Here is a 16,695-nt window from a genome sequence, read left to right as displayed (position 1 = left end):
GCCAATAGGTACTGGGAATCACCCTCTGATATACTTGCTAATTGCTTCATTATCAGAGCAGCTATTGCTCTGTGACTGTGCTAATAAAGGGTGACTGGTTTCTGTTTTTTGGAGACTGTGCATGTTGGTGACACTGCCCGATGTACTTTCCAAACAATTGTCTGTTTCCTTCAGGCCAACCTGAGAAAATTTATGGATTATGTTCAACATCAGGCACTTGAGAAAATTGTCAAGCTGCTGGAGAGAGGTCTGGACCCAAATTATTATGATTCAGATAGCGGAGGTACGTTGACATGCAGAGTGCCTCAGGGCTTTCCTTGTTTTGATTCTGCTGCGGAGAGTGTTTGGAATTATTAAGATGATTAATCATGTCTGTGATGTCAGTGGACACATGTTAATGGAAGACAATGGGACAATACAGGCACAATGCAATCTTGCACAATGTAAACAGCTTCATTAAGAGCTGCACACCATTTATTATAAAGTGGCATCACAATTGCACAGCGCTCTGTTCTTTGTGGGCATTGTGCCAATTTATGCCTCTTTTACTGCCTCATTTATACTAGGCTACGAAGAAGTCAGTGAGTGGAAACGAGATACAGTGTACTGGGATGGAGGGCAAATTCTGACTGTGTTGCTTATCTTACACACAGCTCAAGTGCAGCACAGGAAAGAAAGATCTGCATTTATATAGCACCTTTCAGATCTCACATTGTTTCAGAGCGCTTTATAGCAACTTTTGAAATGGTGTCACAGGGTAGCACAGTGGTTAGCACTGTTGCTTCACAGTACCAAGGTCCCAGGTTCGATTCCCGGCTTGGGTCACTGTCTGTGTGGAGTCTGCACGCTCTCCCCGCGTCTGCGTGGGTTTCCTCCGGGTGCTCCGGTTTCCTCCCACAAGTCCCGAAAGACGTGCTGTTAGGTGAATTGGACATTCTGAATTCTCCCTCTGTGTACCCGAACAGGTGCCGGAATGTGGTGACTAGGGGATTTTCACAGTAACTTCATTGCAGTGTTAATATAAGCCTACTTGTGACAATAAAGATTATTTTTATACTCTGTAATGTAGGTGACACGGCAGGCAGTATGTGCATAGCAAGATGTCACGGGCAGCACCATGATTTCTGACCAGATCATCTGTTTTAATATTGTTGGCTGAGAGATAAATATTGTTCAGGACACTGGGGAAACATCCCCTGCTCTTCCTTGAATAGGGTCATGGGATCTTTTGGGTCCAATTGAGGGTCCAGACGAGGCCTATAATGCCTTTATTGTAATACCAGACCGAGGACTGGCATGGTAACCCAGTTTGTGTTAGTGTTATGATCTCAGCTGATGCTACTACTGAACAAGTCAGGTCCCAGAGTGGAACCTCCTTGATAAATCCTAACTTTTATTTTTTGCTGCGATATGGAGGGCAGCTACTGAACAGAGTTACAAGAGTCATCGGAAGATCTTTTAACAAAAGAATAAAACATTTTTTGGGCGGGGTGGTGGCACAGGCGTTAGCACTGCTGCCTCACAGCGCCAGGGACCCGGGTTCGATTCCGTCATTGGGTGACTGTGTGGAGTCTGCAAATTCTCCCCGTGTCTGCGTGGGTTTCCTCCGGGTGCTCCGGTTTCCTCCCCAAAGTCCAAATATGTGCAGGTTAGGTGGATTGGTCACGCTAAATTCCCCCCCAGTGTCCAAAGATGTGAAATGAAATGAAAATCACTTATTGTCACAAGTAGGCTTCAAATGAAGTTACTGTGAAAAGCCCCTAGTCGCCACATTCCGGCGCCTGTTCGGGGAGGCTGGTACGGGAATTGAACCGTGCTGCTGGCCTGCCTTGATCTGCTTTCAAAGCCAGCTCTTTAGCCCTGTGCTAAACCAGCCCCTGTGTAGGTTAGGTTAAGGGGTTATTGGGTTAGGATGGGGGAGTGGGTTCAGTGGAGTTCTCTTCCCAAGGGTTGGTGCAGACCCGATGGGTCGAATGGCCTCCTTCTGCACTGCAGGGATACTATGGTTCTATGATTTATTAAGCAGGAAAAGGTGAACTATAACACATGACTCCTTCAGCCCAGCTATAATTTACAGATGTATACAGATTTGTAAGGGTAACATAAATTATAAATTCTATCTTACCCTCTAATATCCTCAGTAAGTACACGGTCCATGTGAAACAATAGACAAGCTGTGGGCAGACATACCACACTCAGAAACCAAGTGGCAGATGCCCCAAAAGTAACTGATGTGGATTCTCATCAGTTTTCCCAGATGCTTGTCACACTGCCAGAAGGTTACCCTGGATCTCTGTCTTCCAGACCAGAGCTTCCAATCTCCACTCTCAAAAACAAGCCTTGGCATCTTCTCCCGAAAGACACACACTCTTGGATATGTCCACTGCATTGCCACCCCCACGCTTCGCCTTCCCCACACTCTCTCAGGCAGCCGGGCTAACAGAACACCCACTTCTCAGGCTGCATTAAGATGTCCCCAAACCTTGGGACACCCTGGATCTCTGGCTCTGAGCACGCTGACACCCACGGCTCTGCCCCTTGCAACCCTGGAACCTTCTTCTGTCACATTCCCGTTTATGTTCGTTCTCTTGGGTGGGGCCTGCTTGCGGCAGCCTCCCTCAGTTCCAACACTTTCTGTGGAATGCTCTCTTTCTGGTTACCTTGTTCCAACTGTACTCAAACTGCTCTGGCTGTTCTGTGTGCATGTCCCTGGTTGCTAGCCAGTGGTCCACTTTTTTACACCATTTTTAAGGTCATAAAAAACCATGGGCTTATAGGCAAAATAAAAATACAACTTAGAGCTATAGGTTATGCCTAACACACATAAATACAAACCAAAGAGAAAATGCTGGAAACTCTCAGCAGGTCTGGCAGCACCTGGAGAGAAAGGAGCGAACGTTTCGAGTCCAGATGACCCTTTGTCAAAGCTACAGACCGAGAAAGTGGGAAATATTTATACTGTGGAATGAGAATGAAAGATGAGTCATAGCCACAGAAACCCAGGGAAACCGGGTGCTAATGGCCACAGAAACCCAGGGGAAAGAATGGCGGTCCCCAGAAAGAACAAAAGATGTGAAAGGTCAAACAGCAGGGAAACTAACATCAGATGTAGATGTGATGGGGGGGGGGGGGGGGGGGGGGGGGGGGTGGAAAGTGGGTAGCAAAAGGGAGAAAGGGTAAGGAAAGGTGGATAAGATGGGGGGGGGGGGGGTTAATATATATAAAGAAAGAAATAAAAGGTAAAAGACAGTCAAAGTGAAATGGAATGAAAACAAATGGGTCGAGGTGGGGTTGATCATCTGAAGTTGTTTAATTCGATGTTGAGACCGGAAGGCTGTCGTGTGCCTAACCGGAAGATGAGATGTTGTTTCTCCAGTTTGTGTTGAGCTTCACTGGAACATTGCAGCAGGCCAAGAACAGACATGTGGGCCTGGGAGCAGGGTCTTGTGTTAAAATGGCAGCAACGGGAAGGTCAGGGTCCTGAATGCGCACAGACCGAAGATGCTCAGCAAAGCGATCACCCAGTCTGCGTTTGGTCTCTCCGATATAGAGGAGACCACATTGGGAGCAGCAAATGCAATAGACCAAATTGAAAGAGGTGCAAGTGAAACACTGCTTAACCTGGAATGAGTGTTTTGGGCTTGGGATGTATGGGAAGGTGCCATGGGTGATGGGAGAGGTACTGGGTATGGTGGAGGAGTGGACTAGATTGTCTCGGAGGGAACGGTCTCTGCGGAATGCTGACAGAGGGAGTGAAGGGAAGATGGGTTTGGTGGTGGCATCACGCTGGAGTTGGCGAAAATGGCGGAGGATTATGCTTTGCAAACGGAGGCTGATGGGATGAAATATGAGAACGAGGGGGACTGTAACCTTGTTCTGGGAGGGAGTGGAGGGGGCGAGGGTAGTGGCGCGGGAGATGGACCGCACACTGTTGAGGGCCCTGTCCACAACTGTAGGTGGGAAATCACGGTTGAGGAAGAAGGAACACATTTTCGAAGCATAAATACAAATATAACTTAGTTAAACTCAATCTATTTTCTAACGGCAGGTTCAAATTCAACCACCGAACAGCAAACCTGGTTTACAGGATCGGGACTGTGTTGCCACTGGGCACAGCAAACGTGCCCCATCAGTGCTTCACCCATTAGTATTTGCCACAGTAATTTGCAGCTTTCAGAATGTTTTCACTTCTCCTTTAGAAACATCTTGATTTACGGACAGGAATTTGCCGTGAATCTTTTCCTCGTTCTGCACAATTGGAGACATCAATCACAGGCCTTATGGGATTCCCCAAAGCGAATGAAGAAATTCTTTCTCGGCAGCCAATCTGATGAATGGATGTCGAGATGGAACAACAGGAATGAAGGAGAAACTTTAAAAATGTATTGTGTGGAATTGTTTGTATAAATAATTCAGTCAGGACGACCTCATGGCCAGACTGCTGTTGGCACTGGGAGCAAACCTGACGTGCCACTCAGTGGCACTTACAAATTATTTTAACCAGGAACGGGATTTTAGAGCCATCCCATGGCACGTAGTAAACTTTTTCAAGAAGATCGGAGTTTTCCCTGGACCCAGAGGGGTGTGGTCTAATCTCCCTCACAGATCCCACTGTCCGGAATTCTGCTGCAACCTCTCCCCGGGAAGGCCCCTCCCCAACCCCAATCGTTGGCAAGGGACCCCCGCTCCCTTTAGCCCCCCACCCCCCGCTCCCCCATTCCCCTATACTGTCATGATATTCAGATAAACATATCACGGTACAAACACACATACACACTGATGGACAGATCAACGGACCAATCAACACACACGCAACATCACAGCCAATCACAAGCAAGGGCACACGCACTATAAAACGGGGAACACCACAGTTCCCGCTGATTCCAGCAGGAGACAGCTCAGGGCACAGAGCTCACAGCAAGCCACTCAGACATCCACCATGTGCTGAGTGCCTCTCCAAGATAGTGTGAGGGCTAGGTACAGGTTAAAGGGTAATGAACGAACCACAGTAACAAGTTTACAGATGTTGTTATTGATAGTAATAAAACAGAGTTGTACCATCTGCAACTGTGTTGGTTCGTCTGTGTAGCAGAGCACCCGACACGACATATACTCGTTTGCACTGAGTGCTGAATTTGGTGCATTTGAGTGCGATAGTGAGAGTTTGGTGACCGAGGGAGTTAGGTGAGGGAGTAAGGTGCTCCTTTCATTTTGTTTCCGACATTTCCGCAAAGAGTGCGAAGAGAGCCAGGAGTTTACAGAAAGTGTAGCTGACTGGGAGCAGGGTCGGAGGGCGGAGATCTAGTTAGTCCACAGGGCAGCTATATTCTGTCAGGTAAGACGGGATGGAGGCTAGGCCAGTTACATGCTCCTCCTGTAGGATGTGGGTGGTGCGGGATACCACCGGTGTCCCCACTGACTATACCTGCGGGAAGTGCACCCAACTTCAGCTCCTCAAAGACCGTGTTAGGGAACTGGAGCTGAAGCTGGATGAACTTTGGATCATCCGGGAGGCAGAGGGGGTGATTGAGAAAAGTTACAAGGAGGTAACCACACCCAAGGTACAGGACAAGAATAGCTGGGTTACAGTCAGGGGGAAAAAAACAAACAGGCAGACAGTGCAGGGATCCCTCGTGGCCGTTCCCCTTCAAAACAAGTATACCGTTTTGGATGCTTTTGGGGGGGATGACCTACCGGGGGAAGGCCCTAGCGGCCAGGTCTCTGGCACTGAGTCTGGCTCTGGGGCTCAGAAGGGAAGGGGGCAGAATAGAAAAGCAATAGTTGTAGGAGATTCAATGGTTAGGGGAATAGATAGGAGATTCTGTGGTCGCGAGCGAGACTCCCGGAAGGTATGTTGCCTCCCGGGTGCCAGGGCCAGGGGTGTCTCGGATCGTGTCTTCAGGATCCTTAAGGGGGAGGGGGAGCAGCCAGAAGTCATGGTGCACATTGGTACCAACGACATAGGTAGGGAAAGGGGTGTGGAGGTAATAAACAAGTTTAGGGAGTTAGGCTGGAAGTTGAAAGCCAGGACAGACAGAGTTGTCATCTCTGGTTTGTTGCCGGTGCCACGTGATAGCGAGGCTAGGAATAGGTAGAGAGTGCAGTTGAACACGTGGCTGCAGGAATGGTGTACGAGGGAGGGCTTCAGGTATTTGGATAATTGGAGCGCATTCTGGGGAAGGTGGGACCTGTACAAGCAGGACGGGTTGCATCTGAACCAGAGGGGCACCAATATCCTGGGAGGGAGGTTTTCTAGTACTCTTCGGGAGGGTTTAAACTAATTTGGCAGGGGAATGGGAACCGGATTTGTAGTCCAGCAACTAAGGTAGCCGATATTCAGGACGCCAAAGCGTGTAATGAGGCAGTGGGGAAGGGAACACTGACAAAGGAGAGTACTTGCAGGCACGGAGATGGGTTGAAGTGTGTATACTTCAACGCAAGAAGCATCAGGAATAAGGTGGGTGAAATAAGGCATGGATCGGTACTTGGGACTACGATGTGGTGGCCATCACGGAAACTTGGATAGAAGAGGGGCAGAAATGGTTGTTGGAGGTCCCTGGTTATAGATGTTTCAATAAGATTAGGGAGGGTGGTAAAAGAGGTGGGGGGGGGGTGGCATTATTAATTAGAGATAGTATAACAGCTGCAGAAAGGCAGTTCGAGGAGTATCACCCTATTGAGGTAGTATGGGTTGAAGTCAGAAATAGGAAAGGAGCAGTCACCTTGTTAGGAGTTTTCTATAGGCCCCCCAATAGTAGCAGAGATGTGGAGGAACAGATTGGGAAACAGATTTTGGAAAGGTGCAGAAGTCATAGGGTAGTAGTCATGGGCGACTTTAACTTCCCAAATATTGAGTGGAAACTCTTTAGATCAAATAGTTTGGATGGGGTGGCGTTTGTGCAGTGTGTCCAGGAAGCTTTTCTAACACAGTATGTAGATTGTCCGACCAGAGGAGGGGCAATATTGGATTTAGTACTGGGTAATGAGCCAGGGCAAGTGATAGATTTGTTCGTGGGGGAGCATTTTGGAGATAGTGACCACAATTCTGTGACTTTCACTTTAGTAATGGAGAGGGATAGGTACGTGCAACAGGGCAAGGTTTACAATTGGGGGAAGGGTAAATACGATGTTGTCAGACAAGAATTGAAGTGCATAAGTTGGGAACATAGGCTGGCAGGGAAGGACACAAGTGAAATGTGGAACTTGTTCAAGGAACAGGTGCTACGTGTCCTTGATATGTATGTCCCTGTCAGGCAGGGAAGAGATGGTCGAGTGAGGGAACCATGGTTGACAAGAGAGGTTGAATGTCTTGTTAAGAGGAAAAAGGTGACTTATGTAAGGCTGAGGAAACAAGGTTCAGACAGGGCATTGGAGGGATACAAGATAGCCAGGAGGGAACTGAAGAAAGGGATTAGGAGAGCTAAGAGAGGGCATGAACAATCTTTGGCGGGTAGGATCAAGGAAAACCCCAAGGCCTTTTACACATATGTGAGAAATATGAGAATGACTAGAGCAAGGGTAGGTCCGATCAAGGACAGTAGCGGGAGATTGTGTATTGAGTCTGAAGAGATAGGAGAGGTCTTGAACGAGTACTTTTCTTCTGTATTTACAAATGAGAGGGGCGATATTGTTGGAGAGGACAGTGTGAAACAGATTGGTAAGCTCGAGGAAATACTTGTTAGGAAGGAAGATGTGTTGGGCATTTTGAAAAACTTGAGGATAGACAAGTCCCCCGGGCCTGACGGGATATATCCAAGGATTCTATGGGAAGCAAGAGATGAAATTGCAGAGCCGTTGGCAATGATCTTTTCGTCCTCACTGTCAACAGGGGTGGTACCAGGGGATTGGAGAGTGGCGAATGTCGTGCCCCTGTTCAAAAAAGGAACTAGGGATAACCCTGGGAATTACAGGCCAGTTAGTCTTACTTCGGTGGTAGGCAAAGTAATGGAAAGGGTACTGAAGGATAGGATTTCTGAGCATCTGGAAAGACACTGCTTGATTAGGGATAGTCAGCACGGATTTGTGAGGGGTAGGTCTTGCCTTACAAATCTTATTGAATTCTTTGAGGAGGTGACCAAGCATGTGGATGAAGGTAAAGCAGTGGATGTAGTGTACATGGATTTTAGTAAGGCATTTGATAAAGTTCCCCATGGTAGGCTTATGCAGAAAGTAAGGAGGCATGGGGTAGTGGGAAATGTGGCCTGTTGGATAACAAACTGGCTAACCGATAGAAGTCAGAGAGTGGTGGTGGATGGCAAATATTCAGCCTGGATCCCAGTTACCAGTGGCGTACCGCAGGGATCAGTTCTGAGTCCTCTGCTGTTTGTGATTTTCATTAATGACTTGGATGAGGGAGTTGAAGGGTGGGACAGTAAATTTGCAGACGATACGAAGATTGGTGGAGTTGTGGATAGTAAGGAGGGCTGTTGTCGGCTGCAAAGAGACATAGATAGGATGCAGAGCTGGGCTGAGAAGTGGCAGATGGAGTTTAACCCTGAAAAGGTTTTGGAAGGACAAATATGAATTCGGAATACAGGGTTAACGGTAGAGTTCTTGGCAATGTGGAGGAGCAGAGAGATCTTGGGGTCTATGTTCATACATCTTTGAAAGTTGCCACTCAAGTGGATAGAGCTGTGAAGAAGGCCTATGGTGTGCTCACGTTCATTAACAGAGGGATTGAATTTAAGAGCCGTGAGGTGATGATGCAGCTGTACAAAACTTTGGTAAGGCCACATTTGGAGTATTGTGTACAGTTTTGGTCGCCTCATTTTAGGAAGGATGTGGAAGCTTTGGAAAAGGTGCAAAGAAGATTTACCAGGATGTTGCCTGGAATGGAGAGTAGGTCTTACGAGGAAAGGTTGAGGGTGCTAGGCCTTTTCTCATTAGAACGGAGAAGGATGAGGGGCGACTTGATAGAGGTTTATAAGATGATCAGGGGAATAGATAGAGTAGACAGTCAGAGACTTTTTCCCCGGGTGGAACAAACCATTACAAGGGGACATAAATTTAAGGTGAAAGGTGGAAGATATAGGAGGGATATCAGAGGTAGGTTCTTTACCCAGAGAGTAGTGGGGGCATGGAATGCACTGCCTGTGGAAGTAGTTGAGTCGGGAACATTAGGGACCTTCAAGCAGCTATTGGATAGGTACATGGATTTAGGTAAAATGATATAGTGTACATTTATTTGTTCTCAAGGGCAGCACGGTAGCATTGTGGATAGCACAATTGCTTCACAGCTCCAGGGTCCCAGGTTCGATTCCGGCTTGGGTCACTGTCTGTGCGGAGTCTGCACGTCCTCCCCGTGTCTGCGTGGGTTTCCTCCGGGTGCTCCGGTTTCCTCCCACAGTCCAAAGATGTGCGGGTTAAGTGAATTGGCCAATGATAAATTGCCCTTAATGTCCAAATTGCCCTTGGTGTTGGGTGGAGGTGTTGAGTTTGGGTAGGGGGCTCTTTCCAAGAGCCGGTGCAGACTCAAAGGGTCGAGTGACCTCCTTCAACACTGTAAATTCAATGATAATCTATGATTAATCTAGGACAAAGGTTCGGCACAACATCGTGGGCCGAAGGGCCTGTTCTGTGCTGTATTTTCTATGTTCTATGTTCTATACCACCATTTAGGCTCCGCGTCTTGGTTGTGCCAAACTGACACGTTGCCCTCTGAGGGGCGGAAAGGGGGTGAGCACCCTCCTAACACTTGCCTCCAGGTGCCGAGTGGGATCACTCACGGGTGGTGGATGCCGGAGGGCTTGTGCTCGAACATCTGCAGTTTTAAACTCTTTAAGCCGCCTGTCAGCATTCCAAGATGAAAGATCTTTGAGAATAAAGTGGAAGTCTTCCCAAAAATGTGGTAGAAAACTTTGAAGTGTTTATTTCACTGCCAGTTTCATTGCCCTTTATCTTATTTAAGCCTTTGTGCTTGCCTAGAAGCCTAAACTTTTTGAATTGCACTGTTTAGATTCATGTTCACGGACTATTGCCTTTCAAAAGCCTTTTGATTGACAGGTCCAGGCAGTTTCAAAAGAGGGTTATCTTTGTTCATTTATATAGCTCCACAAACCCCGCTCTCGCTCTCTGTAAACTCCCGGCTCCTCTCTCGCTCTCTGTAAACTCCCGGCTTCTCTCTCGCTCTCTGTAAACTCCCGGCTCCTCTCTCGCTCTCTGTAAACTCCCGGCTCCTCTCTCTCTCTCTGTAAACTCCCGGCTCCTCTCTCTCTCTGTGTGATCTCCCGGCTCCTCTCTCGCTCTCTGTAAACTCCCGGCTCCTCTCTCGCTCTCTGTAAACTCCCGGCTCCTCTCTCTCCCTCTGTTAACTCCCGGCTCCTCTCTCGCTCTCTCTCTGTAAACTCCCGGTTCCTCTCTCTCTCTCTGTAAACTCCCGGCTCCTCTCTCGCTCTCTGTAAACTCCCGGCTCCTCTCTCTCTCTCTGTAAACTCCCGGCTCCTCTCTCTCTCTGTGTGATCTCCCGGCTCCTCTCTCTCTCTCTGTAAACTCCCGGCACCTCTCTCGCTCTCTGTAAACTCCTGGCTCCTCTCTCGCTCTCTGTAAACTCCCGGCTCCTCTCTCGCTCTCTGTAAACTCCCAGCCCCTCTCTCTCTCTCTGTAAACTTCCGGCTCCTCTCTCGCTCTCTGTAAACTCCCGGCTCCTCTCTCGCTCTCTGTAAACTCCCGGCTCCTCTCTCGCTCTCTGTAAACTCCCGGCTCCTCTCTCGCTCTCTGTAAACTCACGGTTCTTCTCTCGCTCTCTGTGATCTCCCGGCTCCTCTCTCTCTCTCTGCAAACTTCCGGCTCCTCTCTCTCTCTCTGTAAACTCTCGGCTCCTCTCTCTCTCTCTGTAAACTCCCGGCTCCTCTCTCTCTCTCTGTAAACTCCCGGCTCCTCTCTCTCTCTCTGTAAACTCCCGGCTCCTCTCTCGCTCTCTGTAAACTCCCGGCTCCTCTCTCTCTCTCTGTAAACTCCCGGCTCCTCTCTCGCTCTCTCTCTGTAAACTCCCGGTTCCTCTCTCTCTCTCTGTTAACTCCCGGCTCCTCTCTCTCTCTCTGTAAACTCCCGGCTCCTCTCTCGCTCTCTGTAAACTCCCGGCTCCTCTCTCTCTCTCTGTAAACTCCCGGCTCCTCTCTCGCTCTCTGTAAACTCTCGGCTCCTCTCTCTCTCTCTGTAAACTCCCGGCTCCTCTCTCTCTCTCTGTAAACTCCCGGCTCCTCTCTCTCTCTCTGTAAACTCCCGGCTCCTCTCTCGCTCTCTGTAAACTCCCGGCTCCTCTCTGTCTCTCTGTAAACTCCTGGCTCCTCTCTTGCTCTCTGTAAACTCCCGGTTCCTCTCTCTCTCTCTGTTAACTCCCGGCTCCTCTCTCTCTCTCTGTAAACTCCCGACTCCTCTCTCGCTCTCTGTAAACTCCCGGCTCCTCTCTCGCTCTCTGTAAACTCCCGGCTCCTCTCTCGCTCTCTGTAAACTCCCGGTTCCTCTCTCTCTCTCTGTTAACTCCCGGCTCCTCTCTCGCTCTCTGTAAACTCCCGGCTCCTCTCTCTCTCTCTGTAAACTCCCGGCTCCTCTCTCTCTCTGTGTGATCTCCCGGCTCCTCTCTCTCTCTCTGTAAACTCCCGGCACCTCTCTCGCTCTCTGTAAACTCCTGGCTCCTCTCTCGCTCTCTGTAAACTCCCGGCTCCTCTCTCGCTCTCTGTAAACTCCCAGCCCCTCTCTCTCTCTCTGTAAACTTCCGGCTCCTCTCTCGCTCTCTGTAAACTCCCGTCTCCTCTCTCGCTCTCTGTAAACTCCCGGCACCTCTCTCGCTCTCTGTAAACTCCCGGCTCCTCTCTCGCTCTCTGTAAACTCCCGGCTCCTCTCTCGCTCTCTGTAAACTCACGGTTCTTCTCTCGCTCTCTGTGATCTCCCGGCTCCTCTCTCTCTCTCTGCAAACTTCCGGCTCCTCTCTCTCTCTCTGTAAACTCTCGGCTCCTCTCTCTCTCTCTGGAAACTCCCGGCTCCTCTCTCTCTCTCTGTAAACTCCCGGCTCCTCTCTCTCTCTCTGTAAACTCCCGGCTCCTCTCTCTCTCTCTGTAAACTCCCGGCTCCTCTCTCGCTCTCTGTAAACTCCCGGCTCCTCTCTCTCTCTCTGTAAACTCCCGGCTCCTCTCTCTCTCTCTGTAAACTCCCGGCTCCTCTCTCTCTCTCTGTAAACTCCCGGCTCCTCTCTCGCTCTCTGTAAACTCCCGGCTCCTCTCTGTCTCTCTGTAAACTCCCGGCTCCTCTCTTGCTCTCTGTAAACTCCCGGTTCCTCTCTCTCTCTCTGTTAACTCCCGGCTCCTCTCTCTCTCTCTGTAAACTCCCGGCTCCTCTCTCGCTCTCTGTAAACTCCCGGCTCCTCTCTCGCTCTCTGTAAACTCCCGGCTCCTCTCTCGCTCTCTGTAAACTCCCGGTTCCTCTCTCTCTCTCTGTTAACTCCCGGCTCCTCTCTCGCTCTCTGTAAACTCCCGGCTCCTCTCTCTCTCTCTGTAAACTCCCGGTTCCTCTCTCGCTCTCTGTAAACTCCCGGCTCCTCTCTCTCTCTCTGTAAACTCCCGGCTCCTCTCTGTCTCTCTGTAAACTCCCGGCTCCTCTCTCTCTCTCTGTAAACTCCCGGCTCCTCTCTCGCTCTCTGTAAACTCCCGGTTCCTCTCTCTCTCTCTGTAAACTCCCGGCTCCTCTCTCTCTCTCTGTAAACTCCCGGCTCCTCTCTCGCTCTCTGTAAACTCCCGGTTCCTCTCTCTCTCTCTGTAAACTCCCGGCTCCTCTCTCTCTCTCTGTTAACTCCCGGCTCCTCTCTCTCTCTCTGTAAACTCCCAGCTCCTCTCTCTCTCTCTGTAAACTCCCGGCTCCTCTCTCTCTCTGTAAACTCCCGGCTCCTCTCTCTCTCTCTGTAAACTCCCGCTCCTCTCTCTCTCTGTAAACTCCCGGCTCCTCTCTCGCTCTCTGTAAACTCCCGGCTCCTCTCTCTCTCTCTGTAAACTCCTGGCTCCTCTCTCTCTCTCTGTAAACTCCCGGTTCCTCTCTCGCTCTCTGTAAACTCCCGGCTCCTCTCTCTCTCTCTGTAAACTCCCGGTTCCTCTCTCGCTCTCTGTAAACTCCCGGCTCCTCTCTCTCTCTCTGTAAACTCCCGGTTCCTCTCTCGCTATCTGTAAACTCCCGGCTCCTCTCTCGCTCTCTGTAAACTCCCGGTTCCTCTCTCTCTCTCTGTAAACTCCCGGCTCCTCTCTCTCTCTCTGTAAACTCCCGCTCCTCTCTCTCTCTGTAAACTCCCGGCTCCTCTCTCGCTCTCTGTAAACTCCCGGCTCCTCTCTCACTCTCTGTAAAAGCCCGGCTCCCCTCTCTCTCTCTGTAAACTCCCGGCTCCCCTCTCTCTCTCTGTAAACTCCCGGCTCCTCTCTCGCTCTCTGTAAACTCCCGGTTCCTCTCTCTCTCTCTGTTAACTCCCGGCTCCTCTCTCTCTCTCTGTAAACTCCCGGCTACTCTCTCGCTCTCTGTAAACTCCCAGCTCCTCTCTCTCTCTCTGTAAACTCCCGGCTCCTCTCTCTCTCTCTCTGTAAACTCCCGGCTCCTCTCTCGCGCTCTGTGAACTCCCGGCTCCTCTCTCTCTCTCTGTAAACTCCCGGCTACTCTCTCGCTCTCTGTAAACTCCCGGCTCCTCTCTCTCTCTCTGTAAACTCCCGGCTCCTCTCTCTCTCTCTGTAAACTCCCGGCTCCTCTCTCTCTCTCTGTAAACTCCCGGCTCCTCTCTCTCTCTCTGTAAACTCCCGGCTCCTCTCTCTCTCTCTGTAAACTCCCGGCTCCTCTCTCTCTCTCTGTAAACTCCCGGCTCCTCTCTCTCTCTCTGTAAACTCCCGGTTCCTCTCTCGCTCTCTGTAAACTCCCGGCTCCTCTCTCGCTATCTGTAAACTCCCGGCTCCTCTCTCGCTCTCTGTAAACTCCCGGCTCCTCTCTCGCTCTCTGTAAACTCCCGGCTCCTCTCTCTCTCTCTGTAAACTCCCGGCTCCTCTCTCTCTCTCTGTAAACTCCCGGCTCCTCTCTCTCTCTCTGTGAACTCCCGGCTCCTCTCTCTCTCTCTGTAAACTCCCGGCTCCTCTCTCTCTCTCTGTAAACTCCCGGCTCCTCTCTCGCTATCTGTAAACTCCCGGCTCCTCTCTCGCTCTGTGTGATCTCCCGGCTCCTCTCTCGCTCTCTGTAAACTCCGGGCTCCTCTCTCTCTCTCTCTGTAAACTCCCGGCTCCTCTCTCGCGCTCTGTGAACTCCCGGCTCCTCTCTCTCTCTCTGTAAACTCCCGGCTCCTCTCTCTCTCTCTGTAAACTCCCGGCTCCTCTCTCTCTCTCTGTAAACTCCCGGCTCCTCTCTCTCTCTCTGTAAACTCCCGGCTCCTCTCTCTCTCTCTGTAAACTCCCGGCTCCTCTCTCTCTCTCTGTAAACTCCCGGTTCCTCTCTCGCTCTCTGTAAACTCCCGGCTCCTCTCTCTCTCTCTGTAAACTCCCGGCTCCTCTCTCTCTCTGTAAACTCCCGGCTCCTCTCTCTCTCTCTGTGAACTCCCGGCTCCTCTCTCTCTCTCTGTAAACTCCCGGCTCCTCTCTCGCTATCTGTAAACTCCCGGCTCCTCTCTCTCTCTCTGTGAACTCCCGGCTCCTCTCTCTCTCTCTGTAAACTCCCGGCTCCTCTCTCGCTCTCTGTAAACTCCCGGCTCCTCTCTCTCTCTCTGTGAACTCCCGGCTCCTCTCTCGCTATCTGTAAACTCCCGGCTCCTCTCTCATTCTCTGTAAACTCCCGGCTCGTCTCTCGATTTGTTTTCTGTAATTAATTCTCAGATCAATGTTTCCAATATATACGGTTTTAGATTGTGCAATTCCTTTATTCTGTATTTCAAGAATCACATTTCACTTGAAAAACCAGCTGTGACGAAGAAAGAAGGTCGAAGTTGAATCGATTTGATTTGCCAGGATTTCTCCAGATGAGTTTAGGCTTTGGGTGACACCCACTGGCTGCTTCCTGTAACTGCATCTTGAGTCACAGAAAGAATTGGAAATCTCCTCTGAAGTACTGATTTTAAACAACACATTTCTCTGAAGCTGTACATATTTTACTCTGTGTACCCTCATCGATAACAGGCCACTCGGCCCCATAGTCAGGAAATCTGATGTCATGAAGAGGCGGGACACTTTTTAATAATTTTCACATGTTGATGGCGATCTGACTGAGAATGGGAATTTAACACCACACCAGAATGAATTGGGAAGCGTTTGTGTTGTTGACCCAGCCCAGTTAGAAAGTAGGTGGACATTTGAGGGCAGAATCCATTTCACGGCGAACCCGAACAGGAAGCACAAGTCATAAAGAGTCTTTCAAGTGACTTGCATCTTTGCTTCATTACCTTTCAACTTTTCACTGATCCCAAGAGCGATGCCGTCAGGAATCTTAAGCTCCAGCCAGGGTCACCCATAGAACATAGAACAATACAGCGCAGTACAGGCCCTTCGGCCCACGATGTTGCACCGAAACAAAAGCCATCTAACCTACACTATGCCATTATCATCCATATGTTTATCCAATAAACTTTTAAATGCCCTCAATGTTGGCGAGTTCACTACTGTAGCAGGTAGGGCATTCCACGGCCTCACTACTCTTTGCGTAAAGAACCTACCTCTGACCTCTGTCCTATATCTATTACCCCTCAGTTTAAAGTTATGTCCCCTCGTGCCAGCCATTTCCATCCACGGGAGAAGGCTCTCACTGTCCACCCTATCTAACCCCCTGATCATTTTGTATGCCTCTATTAAGTTTCCTCTTAACCTTCTTCTCTCCAACGAAAACAACCTCAAGTCCATCAGCCTTTCCTCATAAGATTTTCCCTCCATACCAGGCAACATCCTGGTAAATCTCCTCTGCACCCGCTCCAAAGCTTCCACGTCCTTCCTATAATGCGGTGACCAGAACTGTACGCAATACTCCAAATGCGGCCGTACCAGAGTTTTGTACAGCTGCAACATGACCTCATGACTCTGGAACTCAATCCCTCTACCAATAAAGGCCAACACTCCATAGGCCTTCTTCACAACCCTATCGACCCGCGTGGCAACTTTCAGGGATCTATGTACATGGACACCTAGATCCCTCTGCTCATCCTCACTTCCAAGAACTTTACCATTAGCCAAATATTCCGCATTCCTGTTATTCCCTCCTCACACTTCTCTACATTAAACTCCATTTGCCACCTCTCAGCCCAGCTCTGCAGCTTATCTATGTCCCTCTGTAACCTGCTACATCCTTCCACACTATCGACAACACAACCGACTTTAGTATCGTCTGCAAATTTACTCACCCACCCTTCTGCGCCTTCCTCTAGGTCATTGATAATCTAGGTCCTCTAGGTCATTACCATGACGGTAATGTCGGAGAGGAGGAACCAAACATAGTGCAATCCAAAACAAGTCCTCAATGATCAAACAGGTAGTCGTCTGCAATGGCAGGTGAAGGCTGCAGCATTAGGGAGACCCCCAGTCGTCGAGGTTCCCTTGTCACTGGAACTGGACCGACCCTCTGTCAAGGAACGTGTGCCTGCTGATGTGCAAACCCAGGTTAAATGATGTCCCGTACCAGGTATCTACCTGGAGTAAACCGGCACCCCCCCCCCCCCAACAAAACGCAGAGTTTCCGAGGTGGACAATCATACTCGTTAGCTCC

General features: G+C 49.8%; 1 protein-coding gene across 4 annotated transcripts in view; it reads left to right on the top strand.

Annotated features, from left to right (window-relative positions):
- Positions 1-16,695, top strand: part of LOC140384761 (SH3 and multiple ankyrin repeat domains protein 2-like) — a 1,513,496-nt gene that overhangs the window by 388,336 nt on the left and 1,108,465 nt on the right. For all 4 annotated transcript variants that reach the window (XM_072466758.1, XM_072466757.1, XM_072466755.1 and 1 more), the window contains one exon: positions 175-283. In XM_072466758.1, coding sequence (XP_072322859.1) covers positions 175-283 — 109 coding nt within the window. The remainder of the gene's footprint in view (positions 1-174; positions 284-16,695) is intronic.

Source organism: Scyliorhinus torazame, chromosome 10 (genome assembly GCF_047496885.1).
Source record: "Scyliorhinus torazame isolate Kashiwa2021f chromosome 10, sScyTor2.1, whole genome shotgun sequence".
Lineage (NCBI taxonomy): Eukaryota > Metazoa > Chordata > Chondrichthyes > Carcharhiniformes > Scyliorhinidae > Scyliorhinus > Scyliorhinus torazame.
This window is presented reverse-complemented; position numbering and strand designations above follow the sequence as displayed.